Source organism: Cebus imitator, unplaced genomic scaffold (assembly GCF_001604975.1).
Source record: "Cebus imitator isolate Cc_AM_T3 unplaced genomic scaffold, Cebus_imitator-1.0 Scaffold50, whole genome shotgun sequence".
Classification (NCBI taxonomy): Eukaryota; Metazoa; Chordata; class Mammalia; order Primates; family Cebidae; genus Cebus; species Cebus imitator.
In genome coordinates this window covers 1,093,291-1,115,961 of record NW_016107365.1, presented here as the reverse complement: position 1 = coordinate 1,115,961, position 22,671 = coordinate 1,093,291, and the positions used below count along the sequence as shown (strand labels likewise).

The following is a 22,671-nucleotide window of genomic DNA, read 5'->3' as shown; positions in this document are numbered from 1 at the left end:
AAAAAAAAAAAAAAAAAAAAATTAAAAAACAAGTAAAAAGGCTATTTATGTTAACTCAAGTACTAATTTATGATGACTAGCTTTTTTTTAACTATCTGAGAAATTCACATAAAGGCTATGACATAAATTTTCTTGAAAGGTGAAGTTATATTTTAAAACACTATATAACTAGACATGCAGATAACAAATCCATCTAATTTGATTCTGTTTTTAAAAACTGATTAAAGAGTTCTAAAACTTTTTACAAAAATCCAAAGATCATATAATCAACAAAATGATGCTTACCTTAGACATTCACTAAGAACTTTGGGCTCATCTGGCTGCACATTTTGCAAAGAATCATTTTTCTCAGGCTGTAATATGACATCTTCCTCTTCAAAATCTTCACAAGATTGATCTTCCATGTGTTGAGGAGTCTTGAAAACAAACAATATTTTTTAATGTTTTGGGTTTCACAATGTGGCATAACAGATTTCATTGAAAATGTTGTTCAATTTAAGTATAAAATGGCAAAAAATTTAAAATTATAAAATCGTGACTTTAAAATACTTTTAATGCTTTTACTTTAGCTATCTGAGAAAATTTCATGAGCTACTCCTTTTAGTATATCTCAAAGCTCCATTCTTTTCCTCCTAATCAAAGTAACTGCTTTGGTCTCACCTATCAGAAATATCCCATGGGGACCTATGTTTCTGAATTCTTTTGATTATTATAATTGCATCATAGACCACGGGACTTTTTTTTTTTTTAAAGACAGGGTCTCACTCTGTCACCCACACTGGAGTGCAATGGCATGATCATAGATAGCTCACTGAAGGCTTCAACTCCTGGGCTCAAGTTATCCTCCCGCCTCAGCTCCCAAGTAGCTGGGACTATAGGAGCACACCACCGAGCCCAGGTAATTAAAAAATTTTTTTTTGCTGAGAATGATGGTTATCATTCTCAGTAAACTGACACAAGAACAGAAAACAAAACACCTCATGTTCTCACTCATAGGTGGGTGCTGAACAATGAGAACACATGGACACAGGGAGGGGAACATCACACACTGGGGTCTATTGGGGGGTAAGGGGCTAGGGGAGGGATAGCAGCGGGTGGGGAGGTTGGGGAGGGATAACATTGGGGGAAATGCCTGATGTAGGTGATGGGGATGGAGGCAGCAAACCACCATGGCATGTGTGTACCTATGTAACAATCCTGCAAGTTCTGCACATGTACCCCAGAACTTAAAGTATAATTATAAAAAAAAATTTATTTTGTAGAAACAGAGTGTCACTATATTGACAGACTGGTCTCAGACACCTGGCCTCAAGCAATCCTCTCACCTCAGCCTCCCAAAATGCTGGGATTACAGGCATGAGTTCACCATGCCTGGCCTATGGACCTTGGAAATTAGAAGAAATTGAAATCTCAAAACACGTCAACTTTTACCTTTATCACAATAATTATGTAAATAATCTAAAATTCACAGTCTTTGTTCTTAGAATTGTATCTTCGTAGGGAGCTTTTAACATTTTATGCTGTTTAAGCCAATGTTAAAACTCACATATGTACTAATCTCTTCAAAAGAGGAGGTTAATTCAAATATCCACTAAGTGACAGGAAAACCAAATCCAAATATGAGGTCAGGTGACACAGATTACCTGTCATGCAAATGCTCAAAATCTAAAATGGCTTTACAATTAGCAAGGCTGCTGGCTATGAGATTTGACCATGAATTTAATAAATGATTCACACAAATTGTGAGGTAATGTTTTTAAAAGGGGGTAGAGGGGTTGGGCATGGTGGCTCAAGCCTGTAATCCCAGCACTGTGGGAGGCCAAGGCATGTGGATCACCTGAAATAAGGAGTTTGAGACCAGCCTGGCCAACACAGCAAAACCCCATCTCCACTAAAAATACAAAAATTAGTTGGACTTGGTGGTGTGTACCTGTAGTTCCAGCTAGTAGGGAGGCTGGAGGCAGGAGAATCGCTTCAACCTGGGTGGGAGAGGTTGCAGTGAGCCAAGATTGTGCCACTGCATTCTAGCCTGGGTGACAGAAGAGACTCTCAAAAAAATAAATAAGTAAGTAAGGGTGAAGGGAAGCTTATATTAAGGCTCATGTACTTGTTTAACAAAAATGTGAGGAGGAATCAGAGTACTTACATCTCTACCAACACAGGATTCATTTTGATTCTTTTCATCTCTATCAACACAGGATTCATTTTCATTCTTTTCTACATTGGCCCCAATTTCTTGCTGTGATATGAGAATTTCTTTTCTTTGAGCAGCTTTACCTACATTTGGCTTTGGCTTTTGCAATCGGCCCCTCACTTGTGCAGGTTTTTCACCCAAACTAGAACCACAAAGGAGGAAAATAAATGTTTATTTTGAAGTCACAAATTTCCTTCTCCCTGGCATGAATAAATAAACCATTTGGAATATGAAATAATTCACAAGTGTCCTGAAAAGACATAATCCGGCTGGGCACAGTGGCTCACACCTATAATCCCAATACTCTGGGAGGCCAAAACGGGAGGATCATTTGAGGTTAGGAGTTCAAGACCAGCCTGGCCAACATGGTGAAACCCCATCTCTACTAAAAATACAAAAATTAGCCAGGCATGGTGGTGGGCACCTGTAATCCCAGCTACTTGGGAAGCTGAGGCAAGAGAATTGCTTAAACCCGGGAGGCAGAGGTTGCAGTGAGCAGAGACTGAGCCACTTTGAGACAGAGCAAGACTCTATCTCAAAAAAAAAAAAAAAAAAAAAAAAAAAAAAAAAAAAAAAAAAAAAAAAAAAAAAAAAGAAAAAGACAAGACATGATCCTGGAAGCCTATTTTAAAAAACAATTTTAAATAGAATTTTATTACAAAATTGAAAAAATCTATATTGGACAAGCATATAATACTATTCCTAAGGATACTATAGGATAATGTACAACTCCAGGGGATTAATCCCAAATCATGATATAAATGGTAAACCCTGGAACAGCCCAGAATCCACCAGTCAGATTCACAATGGAGTGAAGCCTATTCTAGATTTCCATTTCAAGTTAAATATTCCCTTTTGAAATCCCTTGCTATAAATAAAATTATCCAAAAACATATATTGTAACCACTGAAATGTAACAGCTAACTCAATAGATTCATAAAATTTACTTAAGCAATATCAAACAGAGAATTATTAATGTTTCAAAACCATCTGTTGTTGAAAATAAACAAGGTACACCACTTGAAAATAAAATTCAGAACTTACTAACTAGAAAACAAATTATTACAATCATTTCTAAGATATACTATTTTCATATTACTTCCTGAATACTTACATAGATACAGTTTCAGCTTCTGGAGTCTCTTTCTCTGTATTCTCCATTCTCAGAATGTCCAACTTATTCATTTTATCCTTTTCCATGTGGTTCTGTGAATTTAATTTCCTACAATTTATCTACTTACCATAAAAAGTTCAAACTTCATAATAAATAGAAATTAAAACAACAGAACTGGCCCAGAGCAGTGGCTCAAGCCTGTAATCCTAGCACTTTGGGAGGCCAAGGCAGGTGGACTGGCTGAGCTCAGGAGTTCGAGACCACCCTGAGCAACGAGGTAATACCCCACCTCTACTAAAATACAAAAAATTAGCCAGGCGTGCCCCAGTAGTCCCAGCTATTTGGGAGGCTAAGGCGGAAGAATTGCTTAAACCTGGGAGGCAGAGATTGCAGTGAGCTGAGGTCACGTCACTGCACTCTAGCAGGGGTGACGGAATGAGACTTTGCCTCCAAAAATAAATAAATGTGAACTACAATTTTTGTACTTCTAACTAGAACAGATTTTCTAAAACTCTTAAATGCAGATGAGAATTTTTTTTTTCTTTTTTTTTAGACAGGGTCACACTCTGTTGACCAGGCTAGAGTACAGTGATAGCTCACTGCAGCCTTGACCTCTCAGGTTCAGGTGATCCTCCCACCTCAGCCTCCTGAGTAGCTGGGACTACAGGTGCACACCATGTCCAGCCAGTTTTTCCTATTTTTTTGTAGAGGCTGGATCTCACCATGTTGTCCAGGCTAGTTTCAAACTCCTGGGCTCAGGTGATCAGCCCGCCTCAGCCTCCCAAAGGGCGGGGCTTACAGGTGTGAGCCACAACATCTGGTGTAAATTTTTTTTTTTTTTTTGAACAAAAATGGAATCACACTAAATATTTTAGAAAGACATTTCTGGGCCGGGCGCGTTGGCTCAAGCCTGTAATCCCAGCACTTTGGGAGGCCGAGGCGGGTGGATCACGAGGTCAAGAGATCGAGACCATCCTGGTCAACACGGTGAAACCCCGTCTCTACTAAAAATACAAAAAATTAGATGGTGGCGTGTGCCTGTAATCCCAGCTACTCAGGAGGCTGAGGCAGGAGAATTGCCTGAACCTAGGAGGCGGAGGTTGCGGTGAGCCGAGATCGTGCCATTGCACTCCAGCCTGGGTAACAAGAGCGAAACTCCGTCTCAAAAAAAAAAAAAAAAAAGACATTTCTGAAATGTTAACTACCAAAGGATACAAAACTAAACTGAAACCACGACTCAGGCCAGGCATGGTGCCTCACGCCTGTAATCCCAGCACTTTGGGAGGCCGAGGTGGACAGATCACAAGGACTGGAGTTCAAGACCAGCCTGGCCAACATGGTGGAATCCCATCTACTAAAAATATAAAAATTAGCCAGGTGCGGTAGCAAACGCCTGTAGTCCCAGCTACTCAGGAGGCTGAGGCAGGAGAATTGCTTGAACCTTGGAGGCAGAGGTTGCAGCAAGCCAAGACCATGCCATTGCACTCCAGCCTGAGCAACAGAGTGAGATATCATCTCGGAAAAACAAACAAACAAACAAACAAAACAAAACCATGGCTCAGATTTGTGAAATAAAATCTGTAAGGATATATGTGAAAAGATTGATTGCATGTGAATAATGAAATTACAAGTATTGGAACAAGATTACAACACTTCAAAGAAAAAAGGTGAAGAAAAAAATTACAACTAATTTTTAACTTTTACATGAATCTGCATTTTCCAAATTTTCTGGAATTCAATAATTATAAGATTAGAAATTATATAACTATACTATAAAGATTATGATAAAAGATACATCACATAACAGGAAAAGAAGCAAACCAACATCTTAAAAAGTGTTTTAGCAAATAAATTCTTTAAGACAGTTTGACAATGCATAACAATTCAGGAAATTCAGACATCAGAAAATTTTTTAAAGTAATAAAAAGAACAACAAAACACAATGTATAACAAGAGTCATAAAAATATTTAAAATATTATTTGACCCAACAATCCCATCATCTCTAGACATTTACCCTTTGTCTGTATCCTTGAGAAAGCCTTATTTACAAAATTGTTTGCTTCTAATGTACAAGACTTAAAAAAACAAACCATAATAGAAACAACCTAAACATCCATCAGTAGCATGTGAATAATGTAGCATGTGAATACTGATTACATACATCAATAATATGCTAACCCGATATAGCTATTAAAAAGATCAATGGGACCCAAAAAAGGGTAAATTAATAGTTTCAGAGAAAAAGGTTTTTATCATTTTTTATGTTTTCGAGACTGTTTCGCTCTGTCACCCAGGCTAGAGTGCGGTAGCACAATCTCGGCCCACTGCAACCTCCTCCCTCCTGGGTTCAACCAATTCTCATGCCTCAAACTCCCAAGTAGTTGGGATTACAGGTGTGTGACACAATGCCCAGCTAATTTTTTTGTGTTTTTAGTAGAGATGGGGTTTCGTCATGTTGGCCAGGCTGGTTTCAAACTCCTGGCCTAAAGTGATCCACCCGCCGCCTTGGTCTCCCAAAGTGCTGGGATTACAGGTGTGCACCACTGTGGCCAGCTGAAAAGGTTTTGGCCAGGCACAGTGTCTCACACCTGTAATCCCAGCACTTTGGGACACGGAGGTGGGCAAATCACAAGGTCAGGAGTTTGAGACCAGCCTGGCCAACATGGTGAAACCCTGTCTCTACTAAAAATACAAAACATAGCTGGGCGTTGAGGCACATGCATGTAATCCCAGCTACTTGGGAGGCTTAGGCAGAAGAATTGCTTGAACACAGGAAGCGGAGGTTGTAGTGAGCTGAGATCATGCCACTGCACTGCAGCCTGGTGACAGAGCAAGACTCTGTCTCAAAAAAAAAAAAAAATTGTATAAACAAAAGACTAGTAAGATAGGAACAAATCTTTTTTTTTTTTTTTTAACACTTTAAGTTCTGGAGTACATGTGCAGATCGTCCAGGACTGTTACATAGATATACACGTGCCATGGTGGTTTGCTGCATCTATCCCCCCATCATCTATATTAGATATTTCTCCTAATGTTATCTCTCCCCAATTCCCCCACCCCCTGCCTATCCCTCTCCTAGCCCCTGCGCCCCTCAACAGACCCCGGTGTGTGATGGCCCCTGTGTCCATGAGAACATTTGGTGTTTGGTTTTCTGTTCTTGTGTCAGTTTGCTGAGAATGATGGTTTCCAGCTTCATCCATATCCCTGCAAAGGACACGAACTCATCCTTTTTTATGGCTACATAGTACTCCATGGTGTATATGTGTCACATTTTCTTTATCCAGTCTATCATTTATGGGCATTTGGGCTGGTTCCAAGTCTTTGCTATTGAAAACAGTACCACAATGAATATACGTGTGCATATGTCTTTATAATGATGTATAATCCTTTGGGTATATACCCAGTATTGGGATTGCTGGGTCAAATGGTATTTCTATTTCCAGATCCTTGAGGAATTGCCACACTGTCTTCCTCACTGGTTGACTAATTTACATTCCTACCAATAGTGGAAAAGTGTTAAGGCAGGAACAAATCTAATGTTAAGTTCTTGTAACTGTTTTAATATCAGTAACAGTGCTTTGTAATTACAAGTCAAAAATCTGTATTCCTATTTAGGGAAAATTTTTATAATTTTAATTTCCATAAAGTCTCTTACACCATACCTTTTCAACTGAAGTTTCTGAGTGTGAATTCTTGCTCTCTGCCTCTGTTTTGCCTTCTGAAGGAACTGATTTCTTCCCAGCCCTTGACAAATTGGGTTTAGGTCTCTGGAAGTGACCTCTCAACATTGGTTTAACATTTTCTGTTTGATCAATTTCCCTGAAAAATTAACGTTATTTAATAGCATCCAACATACAATCATGTCCAAATGAACTTCTAAAATAACCTATTGAGAACTAGGAAGAACTCCTTTAAGAGCTTACTTAGAATAAGAGTAGCAAAGAAAACTTAAAAAGAAGAAAATAACTTATTCTATCTGATATTAGAAATATACTATTCATCATCAGCAATCAAAACAGTGTTATTAATAGATGAATAAACAAAATAAAATTTAAAATCCAGAAAATGACTCCAAAATAGACATGATTTTGGCATATACTGAAGGTAGCATCTCACAATAAGGAAGATAAGATGAAATGCAATACAATACAATGAGGATAAAATTAATAAATACTACGATTAAATGAAGATGGGAAGGCTGGGCAAGGTGGCTCACGTCTATGATCCCAGCACTTTGAGAAGCCGAAGTGGGTGGATCACCTTTGGGAAGCTGAGGTCAGGAGTTTGAGACCAGCCTGATCAACATGGTGAAACCCATTTCTATTAAAAATACAATTACCCAGGTGTGGTAGCAAGTGCCTGTAGTCCCAGTTACTCAGGAGGCTGAGGCAGGAGAATTGCTTGAACCCAGGAGGCGGAGGTTGCAGTAGGCCAAGACGGCGCCACTGTACTCCAGCCTGGGCAACAAGAGTAAGACTGTCTCAAATTAAAAAAAAAAAAAAAAACATTAGCTGGATGTGGTAGTGTGCACCAGTTACTTGGGAGACTAAGGTGGGAAGATCACCTAAGCCTGGGAGGTCGAGGTTGCAGTGAGTTAAAATCACACCACTGGACTCTTGCCTGGGCAACAGAGTGCAACCTTGTCTCAAATAAATAAATAAATAAATCATAAATGTTTAAAGGTGCATGTGTGTGTGTACACACCACATATTCTGTCAGCTCAGGAACTTACCCTACAAATATACTTGTATATAGGCGAAAAGACAGAGGTACAAGACTATAAACATTGTTTAGCAAAACAACCTACATAGCAGACAATAGGGCACTGATAATATGAGCTATGATGCACACATACACAGAACACTATTAATCTACAAAAAGAACAAGGAGAGTATCTATGTAAGACTATGAAAAGACAGAAGAAAACAACTACAAAATGTTATATATAGTATACTGTCATTAGGTTTATAGGTAGAGCAAAAAATATAAATTTGTATTAGCTTGAATGTACTTTTTTTTAATCTCTGAAAGAATATAAGAAATAACATGGACTGAGTGTAAGGGGACAGGTAAGAGGGAGAGTTCAATCATACCTTTTTATACTTTTTGATGTTTGAACCCTATGAATGTATTTCCTATTTCAAAGACTAATTTACATTTTTATTTTTTAAAGGTTTGATTTCTATTGTGACAGTACTTTGCTGAAAAATAAACTGAACAGCCTTTAAGCCCATATGAGATGAGGAATTATGAGGGATATTAAAAGTAAGTATAAAATCTTCAGGTATCTCTTAAAAGGGAGATTTTTATAATGCTTTTAATAGTTTTTTGGGAAGATATTAATTTAACAAGTATCTACATACTAGACGATATACTTCCTTGAAATCATCAATATCAAAATCCATTATTTTGACTCCAAGCATAAAAAAACTCAAATCAAGTAAAAGTAAAATTTCATGGTAAATATTTAGGCTTCCAAATTGCTTTCGAATTTCCTAAGTTACCACCTTCCTAAAATTCGTATTATACATCAGATATGAAAGAGAATCTTTCTGCAATGAAATACAAAGTAAAACACCTGATGTTACACTCTTAACAGACCACAGTATAGTTACATATTAAATTATCCCCTCTATTATTAATAAACTATTTATTAATGGTCCCCTCTAATCCTTAAATAAAGCAACATTACTATCATTTAAGAACCTTATCAAAATTTTAGAAATAAATTCTATTGTATAAAATACTTACAGTGACTTTTTTTTTAGGTCAATATTTCTTTCTTCTGTACAGCTACCCACAGCATTATTCACCTCACACAATGCTTTAATTCCAACTTCTAATGAAGGAAAATCTGGAGTGCTTGATTCTGAAGCCTCAGTTGCTACTGATGTGACATCTTGTTGATTACTAAAAAAAAAAAAAAGAAACTATATCAGAGAGAGATTTCCTAATACATATTTTATAATAATTATTTTTAAAAATTTTAAACACACAAAATTACCATTTTGCAAGATGCTGCTTCATATTATAGAATAATACAAACTGCTGTATTAGCTTTTCTATGATCCATCTTGCATCATGTTATAGAAAACTGTACCACCAGAGAAGCAGCAGCCACAAATTTACATGCTTAGGAACATGTTCAAGAAGTTTCAAAATGAAGGCATGGCGGCTCACGCCTGTAATGCCAGTACTTTGGGAGGCTGAGGCAGGCAGATCACTTGAGGCTAGGAGTTTGAGACCATCCTGGCCAACATGGTTAAACCCTGTCTCTACTAAAAATACAAAAACTAGCTGGGCATAGTGGTGCAGGCCTATAATCCCACCTACTCGAAAGGCTGAGACACAAGAATCATTTGAACCCAGGAGGCGAAGATCACCACTGTACTCCAGCCTGGGTGACAGAGCAAGACTCTATCTCAAAAAAAAAAGGCTTCAAAATGAGAAATTATTAAATGGGGTTTACAAATCAAACACGCGTAAAATAATAGTAATATTTAGGAATTAGCTTTCATTAAAATTTATATAGGTAATCCTTGCTTTGCAGGGTACTGTGTAACCAAGTCATACAAAGTGAGGAGGACACAGCTCCAATAAGCTCAAGTTGCAGTTAACATAGTCCTACACAAAGTGAGAACTACAACATTTAAAAATATTTCAAATATCAGCCAGGTGTGGTGGCACATGCCTATAGTCCCAGCTACTCAGAAGGCTGAAGTGAGAGGACTGCTTAAGCCCAGGAAGTCAAGGCTGCAGTGACCTGAGATTGCACCACTGCACTCCAGCCTAGGCAAGAGAGCAAGATCCTGTCACAAAATAAATTTCAACTAACAGTAACATAATTGATGGCCATACACTGACCATTTTAAACATATATTCACATTTAGCCATACCTTTTTTTTTTTTTTTTTTTCCATTTTTCTACTATTTTTTTTTCTTTTCCTGACTTATTAGCAAGACTTTTCTATATATTTTTATTGTCTAGATGTTACACATAAAACCTCCTTATCAGTAACTTGCCTTTTATTTTCTTTATGGAGCCTTTGTTAACAGACTTCTTTAATTTTACTACCATCAAACTTACCAATCTTATTTTTTAAAGTCTGTGTTTTCTATGTCTTAATAAATCCTTGATATTACAAAGATATTTTTCTACATTTCTTCTAAAAGTTGTAAACATTGTTTTCAGTCTTCAATCCATCAGGAAGTTAGTGGCTATGGTAATCCAACCAAGCATAAAATATTACATTTTTCAAATATCTAATGAATAGTTAGTTCAATCTTTGCCCCCTAATTTCTTTTTTTTTTTTTTTGGGAGACGGAGTTTTGCTCTTATTACCCAGGCTGGAGTGCAATGGCGCGATCTCGGCTCACCGCAACCTCCGCCTCCTGGGTTCAAGCAATTCTCCTGCCTCAGCCTCCTGAGTAGCTGGGACTACAGGCACGAGCCACCATGCCCAGCTAATTATTTTTTTTGTAGTTTTAGTAGAGACGGGGTTTTACCATATTGACCAGGATGGTCTCGATCTCTTGACCTCGTGATCCACCCGCCTCGGCCTCCCAAAGTGCTGGGATTACAGGCTTGAGCCACCGCGCCCGGCCTGCCCCCTAATTTCTAAAGCTACCTCTGCCATATGACAGACTCCTAAATGTCTCTTCCTAAACTCTATATTCAGTTCCACTGAGTCAATTCGTCTAACTCTGTACCAATACCATGCTGTTGTAGTTATTCTAGCTTGAACATTAGTCTAGGACAGGAAGTCCCTCTCCAAAGTTGGTGTTTTCTAAAACTGTCTTTATCATTGGTGAGCCTTTGTTCTTGTGTATACGATAATTTTAGAATAAACTCTTTGTTTTCCAAAAACAACTGGGATTTTAACAGTCATTACAGGGTTGTTTTTTCCCCTAAATTAGAAAAAGTTGGGGCCAGGCACAGTGGCTCACAATGAGGTGGGAGAATCGCTTGTGCCCAGGAGTTTGAGACCAGCCTGGAAAACACCTCTATTAAAAAATATTTTCAAGATTAGCTAGGCGTGGAGTCCCATGACTGCAGTCCCAGCTTCTCGGGAGGCTATTATTAAAATTAACAATAATTTTAAAAAATTATTTTAAAAATTAGAAAAAGCCATGAATACAGTTTTGTGTAGTTTATGAAATTAGGTGTATCTCTGAAGTCACACTTTAGATATCTGTCAACTAGGAACAAACAACTATGAGAAATAGCATATGATTCCACTTACGTAACATATCTAGATTAGACAGAGTCATGGAGACAGAAAGTAGTCTACAGCCTTACCCCTCTGAATGGGCCTAATTTGATCTCAAGCTAAGCAAGTCTGGGCCTGGTTAGCACTTGGATGGGAGACAGAAAGCAGATTAGAGATTATCAGTGGTTGCAGCAAGGGGAGAAGGAGAAATTACAGCATAATGGGTACAAGTTTTCTGTTTGCAGTAATAAAAACAGCTTTATAAATGGTGTTGATGGCTGCACAACAATGTAAATGTAACCAATGGCACTAAATTATATGCTTAAAAATAATTAATAGCTTTAAGTTTGTCTTTGGCAATAGTTTCTTAGATATGACACCCAAAAGTATAGGAAACAAAAGCAAAATTAGACATGGGACTACATTGAACTCAAAAGCTTCTGTACACCAAAGGAAACGGTAGAGTGAAAAGGCATCCTATGGAATGGGAGAAAATGTGAAAGTCATATTTCTGATAAGGGGCTAAAATCCAAACTACATGAATAATTCTCAAAACTCAACAGCAAAAAATAAAATAACCTAATTAAAAAATTGGGCACAGGACCTCAATAGACATTTCTCCAAAGAAGAGATACAAATGGCTAACAGCTTAGAAAGATGCTCAACATCAAAAATAATCAGGGAAATGCAAATCAAAAAGAACCATAAGATACCACCTTCTATTTGTTCAGACAGACCTTACTAATAAAATGAAAGGCTGCATTAATTGAAGAGGATGTGAAAAAAACTGAAACCCTTGAACACTGTTGGTGGTTAAGTAAAATGGTTCACCCACTATTGGAAACAGTATGAGGGTCCTCAAGAAATTAAAAGTAGAACGATCATATGATCTAGCAACCCCACTTCTGGATATTTATCTACAAGAATTGAAATCTCGAAGCGATATTTGCACTCCCATTTTCAGTGATGCCAACAGACAGAAACAACCTAAATGTCTGTCAACCAATGACTGGATAAAGAAAATGTGGCATATACATGTAATGGGATATTATTCAGTCATAAAAAAGGAAATCTTGTCCAGAGTGGTGGCTCACACCTGTAATCTCAGCACTTCAGAAGGCCGAAGCAGGTGGATCACGAGGTCAGGAGTTCAACACCAGTCTAGCCAACACAGTGAAACCCATCTCTACTAAAAATATAAAAAAAAAATTAGCTGGGTGTGGTGGTGTGCACCTATAATCCCAGCTACTCAGGAGGCTGAAGAAGAACTGCCTGAACCCAGGAGGCAGGGGTTGCAGCGAGCCACGATCACACCATTGCACTCCAGCCCAGGAGACAGTGTAAGACTCAAGCCTCAAAAAAAAAAAAAAAGAAATCTTGTCATATGCTACAACATGGATGAAACTTCAAGATATTACACCAAGTGAAATAAGCCAGTTACAGAAAAATACTCCAATAGGCACTGTAGCTCACGCCTGTAATCCGAGCACTTTAGGAGGCCAAGGTGGGTGGATCACCTGAGCTCAGTTCAAGATGAGCCTGAACAACATGGTGAAACCCCATCTCTACTAAAAATACAAAACATTAGCTGGGTGTGGTGGTGCATGCCGATGGTCCCAGCTACTTGAGAGCCTGGGAGGCTGAGGTTGCAGTGAGCTGAGATCGTGCCACTGCACTCCAGCCTGGGTGACAGAGTGAGACCCCATCTCAAAAACAAAACAAAACAAAACAAAACAAACAAAACAAAACAAAAAAGAAAAAGAAAGAATCATGATTGCCAAGGGCTGGGAGAAGGAAATGGGAGTTGCTGTTCAATGAGTATAGAGGCGCAGTTATGCAAGGTAAAAAAAAAAAAATTCCGGAGATTGGCAACATAACACTGTGCTTAAAATTAACAATATTGTATACTACACATAAAAAATCTGTTAAAGGGTAAATCTCATGTTGTTATATTACAATCAAATTTGAAAGCACACACACAGCAGGACACATCATATTCAAACTAATGAAAACCAAAGATAAAGAAAACCGTTACAGAAAATGATAAACCCACGCAAACACACAACCAAAAAAAAGCCACAATGGCAAAGTAAACATCAGAAAAAAAGAGCAATACCAGAAGGACAGTACACAATGATAAGGGGAATTTCACCAAGAAGACAAAACAATCCTAGATATGTACACATCTAACAACAGAGCTTCAAAATATATGAGGCAAAAACAAATAAAACTGAAAAAACGAAACAGGCAAATCCACAATCAATTACAGATGGAGACTTCGACACTCCTTTCTCAGGAATCAACAGATGTGGATAAAACCAGACGTAGAAAATACCTTAATGAAAGGATGGGGTCAGTTCTTTTCTCAACTTTTTCACTGGAGGCAGAACCCACAATGCCATCTATGGAAGGCATCTGCTCCTTACTGCATTCACCTTCCTTTACATCAGGACTTACAGACTGACATTTATCTACAAATACAAAATGCATGTTATTCTAAAAATGACAGCAAAAACACCTTTTTAAAGGCACAAAGGAATTTACCTATAACACAGTCCTTTCCTACAAAACCTTAGTCCATTCAACATTCAAGTTCCTATTTGCAAGGCACACATCTTATTTTTAGACCATAATAAAAACTTAACATACATGAGGATCAGCCCAAGCTTCTTAGGCAATTTGTGGCATCTTCCTTTTATCTTAATTTTTAAGTATTTAAAGTGACTTATTTTATATGTCAAGTAAGGAAACTAAAAGTTGATTTAAACTATTTTTTTGCTCCTTCAGAAGTGTACTTTTTTTTTTTAGAAGTGTACTGATTAATAACAGTGATAGCTATCACTTATTGAGTACTTACTAAGTGGCAGGAACCCTTAAGTCCATAAGATGCATTATCTCATTTAATACTTGAAATAATCCTATTAAAAGGTATTAAAATTAATCTCATAGAGAACCACCTAAGTTCAGAGATCTTAAATAACTTGCCCAATGCAATACTTAAGCAAGTAAAAAAGCTGGAATTTAAAGCAAGGTCTGTTTGATTTCTAAAACCTGTTTGTGAATCATTAAGCTGTTCTGCATTATATGTAATGACTCTAAGGGTAAGGCAAAAAAAGAGCATAATACTGTGATGTCTACAAAGCATACTATGTTAGCTACCAGGACTCTTATTAAAATCAGATGGGTAGGCCCGGCATGGTAGCTCACGCCTGTAATCCCAGCATTTTGGGAGGCTGAGGCAGCCAGATTGCAGGGTCCAGAGACTAAGACCATCCTGGCCAACATGGTAAAACCCTGTCTGTACTAAAAATACAAAAATTAGCTGGGCGCAGTGGTGCGCACCTGTAGTCCCAGCTACTTGGGAGGCTGAGGCAGGAGAATCGCTTGAACCCTGGAGGTGGAGGTTGCTGTAAGCCAAGATTGTGCTACTGCACTCGAGCCTGGAGACAGAGCCAGACTCTATCTCAAAAATATAAATAAAAATAAATAAAAATAAAATCAGATGGGTAAATCTCAACTATGGAAAATACAAATTTTATAGAAAGGTTGTTCTGGTCTGCTCCTACCTTTTCCTTAACAGCTTTAAATAATCTATATATGAACTCCTAAGAAAAGGGACCAGGACTCCCTGTCAAACTCTTAGCCCTCATCCCCAAGCAACTCCTAAGTGGCAATATGTTTGCATTCGAAGAGTAAAAAAGAAAAATGGAAGGAATACATATTCCATTAGTTCTTCTATAGCAATTAAACAATCTCTTGTGAGTTCACAGAGGTGCACTGTAGAGGTACAACATGAAAACCTGTGTTTTATTAACAGATATAAGCGACATACTTTTAAATATATAGACATGTGATTTCTAATCATAGTTAATGGGAAGGCACAGGAGGTGATAGATACATCTTAGAAACAAACTTTAGAGGCCTCTGCCCCGCTCCGCCCTGCCCCTCCCTGCCCCATGAGGCAGCCGGTGGGGTGCACGGGTCATTTAAAAAAAAAAGAAACAAACTTAATCTCCCCACTTTCATTTGTTTCCTTTAATTTTTTTTTACAATAACCTTTTTTCCTTTTATTAAAAATAAAAAGCATTAGCGCAGTATCATGAATACAGAACAAGCATCATTAATTGCTATCTAGACAGAAAATTAAGTTACATACCATATTACTGTACATGTCCTCTCAAGTAATATAAAAGCTTTTTAAATATAACTTACCCTTGTGTTTTTTTCCTTTAGAAGGACCCGCCTGAACAGGGGCATTTTCTAAAAGATTGTTTACTTCCAGTTCATTAGCCTTATCTTGATTCTTCCTTTTTCGTTTCTTTTGATTTAGGTCTACTTCTAATACAACCTGTTCTGCATCTTCCCCTGATAAAGTGAGAGACTCTTCTTCAACTGTCTGAGCATCCTTCTGAGATCTTTCTGTGTCTGAAATTCTAGAACTCATAGACTCATCTGGATCATCATTCACTCCTTCACAGGCAACTTTTTTCACTGAAAACAAGAGAAATGGCTATAACCATGTAAACAACCTAAAGAAAAATTTGTAAAGGTGGAGAAGATATTCAAAGATGTCCTCTGTAGTATTTATTTATATAAACAAAAAACCTAAACACAACCTAAAATGTCCAATGGGAAATGACTAAATAATATGTAAAAATCCATGCAGCCAAAAACAATAATGAGGTAAATTTATACGTACTTATGTGAAAAATTTCAAAGCATATTGTTGCATTTAAAAAAATCAAGTGGCAGTCAGGTGTGGTGGCTCATGCCTGTAATCCCAGCACTCTGGGAGGCCAAGCAGGTGGACATGAGGTCAGGAGATAGAGACCATGCTGGCCAAAATGATGAAACCCCATCTCTACTAAAAACATAAAAATTAGCTGGGTGTGGTGGCACACACCTGTAGTCCCAGCTACTTGGGAGGCTGAGGCAGCAGAATTGCCTGAACCCAGGAGGTGGAGGTTGCAGTGCATGGAGGTCACGCCACTGTACCCTAACCTGGCAACAGAGTGAGGCTCCGTCTCAAAAAAAAAAAAAAAAAAAAAATCAAGTGGCAGAACAAGATACACATAACATCTCCTTTTTATTAAACAAAAACAATTACATATAGAGATGCTCCTTAACTTACACTGGGCTTCAACCTAATAAACTCATCATAAGTTGAGTAAACTGTAAATCGAAAAGCCATTTAATACAGGCCAGATGCAGTGGCTCATGCCTGTAATCCCAGCACTTTGGGATGCCAGGGCTGCAGATCATCTGAGGTCAGGAGTTCGAGACCAGCCTGGCCAACATAGTGAAACCCCATCTCTATTAAAAATACAAAAATTAGCTCAGCACCTGTAATCCTAGCTACTCAGGAGGCTGAGGCAGGAGAATCACTGAAACCTGGGAGGTGGAGGTTGCAGCGAGCCAAGATCATGCCATTTTACTCCAGCCTGGGCAATAAAAGCAAAACTCTGGGCTAGGCGTGGTGGCTCACACTTGTTATTCCAGAGCTTTGGGAGGCTGAGGCAGGTGGATCACTTGGAAGTCCCAGATCACTTGAGGTCAGGAGTTCGAGACCAGCCTGGCCAACATGGTGAAATCCTGCCTCTACTAAAAATACAAAAATTAGCCGGGTGTGGTGGCAGGCACCTGTAATTCCAGCTACTTGGCAGGCTGAGGCAAGAGAATCGCTTGAGCCACAGAGGCGGAGGCTGCAGTGAGCCGAGATCATGCCACTGCACTCCAGCCTGGGCAACAGAATGAGACTTCATCTCAAAACAAAAAAAAAGGAGGAAAACTCTATCTGAAAGAAAAAAAGAAAATGCATTTAATACATAATAGCTTGGCCTGGCCTACTTCAAATGTGCTCAGAACACATATATCAGCCTACTGTTGAGTAAAATCATCTTGCAGAAAGCCTATTTTAAAACAAAATGGTGAATATCTCATATAAGTACTGAATACTATACTGAAAGTGAAAAATGGAATGGCTGTATGAGTAATGGAAGTATGGCTTCTACTAATGAATATCACTTTCACATTACTGTAAAGTTGAAAACTCATAAGTTGAACCATCGTAAGATGGGGACTGTCTGTATTACAAGACACACACATAAATATATACATATGCATAGAAAAGGGTTTCACAATAGTTATCTCTGGGAAATCTGAAGAATTTCCTTTCAGAGACAGGAGATAGTAGGGAGAGTTTAAGAATATTATCTTCTGTATACTTTTTTTCAATGAACAAATTATTTTAAAATAATTTATACTGCCCTTCCTGTTAAGGCCTATTAATAATCAACTGTATCAAAAGGTGAAAACATGAATTAAATTTTTTTTAAAACTGTAGATCACCAAGACACAGTATCTACTATATTTGAATGTTTGTCCCTTCCAAAATGCATGATGAAATTTAATTTCCATTGTAACATTATTAAGAGGTAGAACATTTAAGAGGTGACAGAACATGAGGGCTCTGCCCTCATTAGAACTAGTGCTGTTATGAAAGGGTAGATTTAGCCCCCTCCTGCTCTCTCTTTGCTTCTGTCATGTGATGACACAGCAAGACCCTTGCCAGATGACAGTGCCTTCATCTTAGAGAAATAAATTTCTGTTCTCTGTAAATTGTCTGATACAGCAGCCTAAAACTAAGTCAGTCTCCAAAGCAAAAGCAAGCTTAACTTCATAGCCATGGTTGATCAGACATTTTCTCTAAAAATATCTAATCTCAAAGGGTAATGACATTCAATGTCATTTACTTTCGTTTTTAAAAAACTTAGGCCATGCGCAGTAGCTCATGCCTGTAATACCAGTACTTTGGGAGGCCAAGACAGAGGGACTGCTTGAGGCCAGGAGTTCAAGAGCAGCCTGGGCAATACTACAAGACTGTGACTCTACAAAAATTTTTTTAAAATTAGCTGAGCATAGGCCAGGCGCGGTGGCTCATGACTGTAATCCTAGCACTTTGGAAGGCCCAGGGTGGGTGGATCACCTGAGGTCAGGAGTTCAAGACCAGCCTGGCCATCATGGTGAAACCCCATCTAAAAAAAAAAAAAAAAAAAAAAATTAGCTGAGCATAGTGGCACACACCTGTAGTCCTAGCTACTCAGGAGGCTGAGGTGGGAGGATCACTTGATCCCAGGGATTTAAGGCTGCAGTAAGCTATGAGTGCATCACTACACTCCAGCCTGCACAAAAGACCAAGACTCTATCTCAAAAGTAAATGGTAAACAAAATTGAACTTAAAAGATTAGGATTTTAAAATTGAGAAAATAAATCTATTTTATAAGAATAATCATTTTTTAAAATCTGAGACATAATAACATATCTAAAAATTTGGCTGGGCGTGGTGGCTCATGCCTGTAATTCTAGCAGTTTGGGAGGCTGAGGCGGGCAGATCACCTGAGATTAGGAGTTCGAGACCAGCCTGACCAACATGGTAAAACCCCGTCTCTACTAAAAATACAAAATTAGCCAGGTGTGGTGATGCATGCCTACAATCCCAGCTACTTGAGAGGCTGGGGCAGGAGAATCGCTTGAACCCAAGAGGCGGAGGTTGCAGTGAGCTGAGATCGTGCATTACACTCCAGCCTAGACAAGTGCAAAACTCCATCATCTCAAAAAAAAAAAAAACAAAAAAACTTTCTGGCTGGGTGTGGTGGTTCATACCTGCAATCTCAGTACTCTGGGAGGGAAAGGCGGGCAGATTATTTGAAGTCAGGAGTTTAACATCAGTCTGGCCAACATAATGAAATCTCATCTCTACCAAAAATTACAAAATTTAGCCTAGTGCATGGTGGCACATGCCTGTAATCCCAGCTACTAAGGAGGCTGAGGTGAAATAGCTACCTGAACCTGAGCAGTGAAGGATTCAGTGAGCCAAGATTGTGACACTGCATTGCAGCCTGGGCGACAAAGTGAGACGCTGTCTCAAAGAAAAAGTCCTCATATTAAATAGGATAACAGTGAGTTACTCATGTTATCACCTGTAACATGATAATCACAAGAAGATATATATTTTAATCTTCTAGGATTATGTATAAGTAAAAAAAAAAAAATGACTATTAAGAATAAAGATATTTTGCAGTTATCAATACTACTTTTTAAAAAATATACGCACCATGCTCCAGAAGAAGAAATTCTAGCCTGGCTTTGAACAGAAAAGAGTTAATTTAGCAGGCTTCACTGCTATCCGTTGAAAATCCTTCTTATAAGGTTGGCCCTTGGGCCATGTCTCAGAATTGGGTTCTGGGAAGGGTTCCTACCACCCTGATTATTAGTGACTTACTGTGCCTTAGTTGTACAACATGGTTTATGACAAACTGCTTTCCTTCTGGAAGTCTGAAAGTGTGTGACATGTTCCAGGCAGAGGAAGCTGAATCCTGAGTCTCCTTGGTGAATAATTAAACCCTGGGAGACGGTGGTGGGGACCACCAACATAGGCTCTCACAATCCTAGGTTTCAGTTCTGCCTCTGCCACTACTCACATTGTGAGTCCTTAGGAAAAACTGTCTTACAACCTCTGGGGCTATTTCTTGGTGATTAAAAGCAATAGAAAAGGGGTTAAAATGTAAACTAAATAACATATAAGGTTCCCTGTAGTTCCAAGCATCTTCTTTATGTGATTATAGCTAAACATTGTCCTCCTAGACCAGAGTTCAAATAGTTAAGAAAACATAAGCCTAAAAATAAAAATATACATATACATACACACACACACACACACACACACATATATATATACAATTTTCTACCTGTTACAAGTCAACATTAGCTTTCAGAAATAAGTTATGCTTAATCAATAGTCTAGTCACAACCCCAAAAGATTAGAGTTCCATTTTTTTAATACTAGAATTTTATACCAGATTTGTTTTACAGAGGAAAATGATAATTAATAACCGAACATGAAATATGACACTCCAAATTCTGATGTTCATTGACTGGCTACAACTATCCTCTATACTAGAAAGATGTCAAATAACCCAATCATACCTGTTAAAAAATTTAAAAGAAAGCTATTGTTTTGGACCAGATAACTAGTGGATTGAAAAAAGATATATTCCCTCCAACTGGATGCTTTGACGATCTTAACTACCTGAGCTACACATGAACTCTCAAATACTGAGGAATAATATTACAAGTTTATTACTACTAAGTAAACTAGCACACTTTCTTTAAAATCAATACCTTTTACATTTTTCCGTGGTTTAGTGGATTTCTTCTCCTTTAAACTGTTATTTTTAACAGATTTTTGTTTTCTTTTCTCTTCTTCAGCAAGAACTTTCTGAAGCAAATGAGCAAAAAAATCGAAGTCAAAAGGGCGCTTTTCCTCTGTTTAAAAAAAAAGAAAAGAACTTTCAAGTTTTTATTTAAAAAACTGTTTCTAGCTTTTAAAGTATCATTAACAGAAAAAGCAAATGGGTTTGTCTATCACTAGGAGAACAGGTAACAAGTATACAAAACACTACTCAGCAATAAAATAGGTGTGTCTTAGCAGGGAAATAGATAATTACACATCAGAACACCACTCAGCAACGAAAGGAATAAATTAGTTTAAAACTAAAGGAACTATTGATACATGCAATCATATGAGTGACTCTCAAAAACATACGGAGTGGAAGTAAACAGATACAAAGGTACACACTGTATGATACCATGTATAAGATATTCTAGAATACACTAAGCTATCTATGGTAATTAAAATGAAAATAGTGGTTGCCTTGGGCCAGGAGGACAACATTTGATTGCCTAGAAAGGAACATAGGCCTTGTGAAGTGATGAAAACATTCCCTCTATTGTTTAGAGTAGTGGTTACACAAGCATATATTCTTTGTCAAAACTCGTTACACTTTGAGCTGTGTATAAGTATAAATTAATTTTTTTATGGACTGAGAAGTCCTCAAATGCCTATTCACCACCATTTGCCCCACCTTTATCACAACCATTTCACCACTTGCTCTTATAAGTATCAGCGAAGTGGGAAGTAAATGAATTTAATCAGGAACACGTCCACTAAATACCTATCAACAGCATTGTATCTGAAAGTAATCAGTGAACACTCCAGGAATGAATCCAGGCCAGGACGCAAATCCTTGCTTGAACTTTACAGCTATTCTTATAGTGAATGTAGAGAAAATGGTGCTCTATACATATAAGCTGAAGACTGGTTTGATTGCAAGACAGCCTCAGAAAAGAAGGTATATATTAAAACAAAAAGAATCTCAGGAAACTAAACCCAAATCTGGGATTCCTGAAGGCCTTATTTCAATGCTGACCCAGACTTATTTGTTCTGACTCTCCACAATGATTCTGAAAGACATAGTACTCAAAGAATCATAAAGGATCTCCATGTGGTTCGCAGAGAAACTCAAAACGTAAAGCTAAATTCCCTCAAAAAACCTAAATGGGTCTTAATTTTTTTTATAAAATTTCCAATACAAAGCCCCAAAATCAATGAGTTGTTTTCAGCTTTGAGATAGGGTTTTGCTGTGTTGCTCAGGCTGGCCTCGAACTCTTGGGCAGAAAGGATCCTCCTGCCTCAGTAACTCCTGAGAGTAGCTGGGACTACAGGCATACAACACTGTACCCTGTTTAAGGTCAATACATTTTTTTTTCTTTTTTCTTTTTTAAAGATGGTGTTTCACCATGTTGGTCAGGCTGGTCTTGAACTCCCAACCTCAGGTGGTCCGCCCGCCTTGGCCTCCAAAGTGCTTGGATTACAGGCGTGAGCCACTATGCCCAGCCTAAGATCAATACACTTTAAAGATATCTATTATAATGGTCTATTAAAAAGGCTCCAAACTCCAAGTAGACTGTTTATAGATTCATGAATTATTTTCTGACTACAATGTGTTAAACTTAATGAAAAGTGCCAGGATCACTTCTCTAACATGGAATGGGCTGAGGATCACAATATTACAGATCTTCTAAGAGCCATTCCTAAGAGCAGTTTCCCTAAAGACCCAATAAAACACTGGATATAGGATCCACGTTACCTTAGTGTCTACTCATAAAATAAATGTACATGCTACATAATGTAGGTACTCTTTACATTTGGATTGTTTTTTCTAAAATTAGCACTATGGCTAACCTTATGACTAAATGGACATTGAATACATTTTTTTTTTTTTTTTTTTTTTTTTTTTTTGAGACGGAGTTT

General features: G+C 38.0%; 1 protein-coding gene across 4 annotated transcripts in view; it reads right to left on the bottom strand.

The window, feature by feature from the left end:
* BDP1 (B double prime 1, subunit of RNA polymerase III transcription initiation factor IIIB) overlaps nucleotides 1-22,671 on the bottom strand; it is a 116,241-nt gene that overhangs the window by 67,125 nt on the left and 26,445 nt on the right. For all 4 annotated transcript variants that reach the window (XR_001824944.2, XM_017527595.2, XM_037738160.1 and 1 more), the window contains exons 9-16: nucleotides 20,700-20,843; nucleotides 15,732-16,010; nucleotides 13,855-13,990; nucleotides 9,061-9,219; nucleotides 6,972-7,128; nucleotides 3,309-3,400; nucleotides 2,147-2,336; nucleotides 286-416 (exon numbers count right to left, since the gene is read on the bottom strand). Coding sequence is in view for 3 of the 4 variants with exons in the window: in XM_017527595.2 (XP_017383084.1) it covers nucleotides 286-416; nucleotides 2,147-2,336; nucleotides 3,309-3,400; nucleotides 6,972-7,128; nucleotides 9,061-9,219; nucleotides 13,855-13,990; nucleotides 15,732-16,010; nucleotides 20,700-20,843 (1,288 nt within the window). In the remaining variant the exon portion in view is untranslated. The remainder of the gene's footprint in view (nucleotides 1-285; nucleotides 417-2,146; nucleotides 2,337-3,308; nucleotides 3,401-6,971; nucleotides 7,129-9,060; nucleotides 9,220-13,854; nucleotides 13,991-15,731; nucleotides 16,011-20,699; nucleotides 20,844-22,671) is intronic.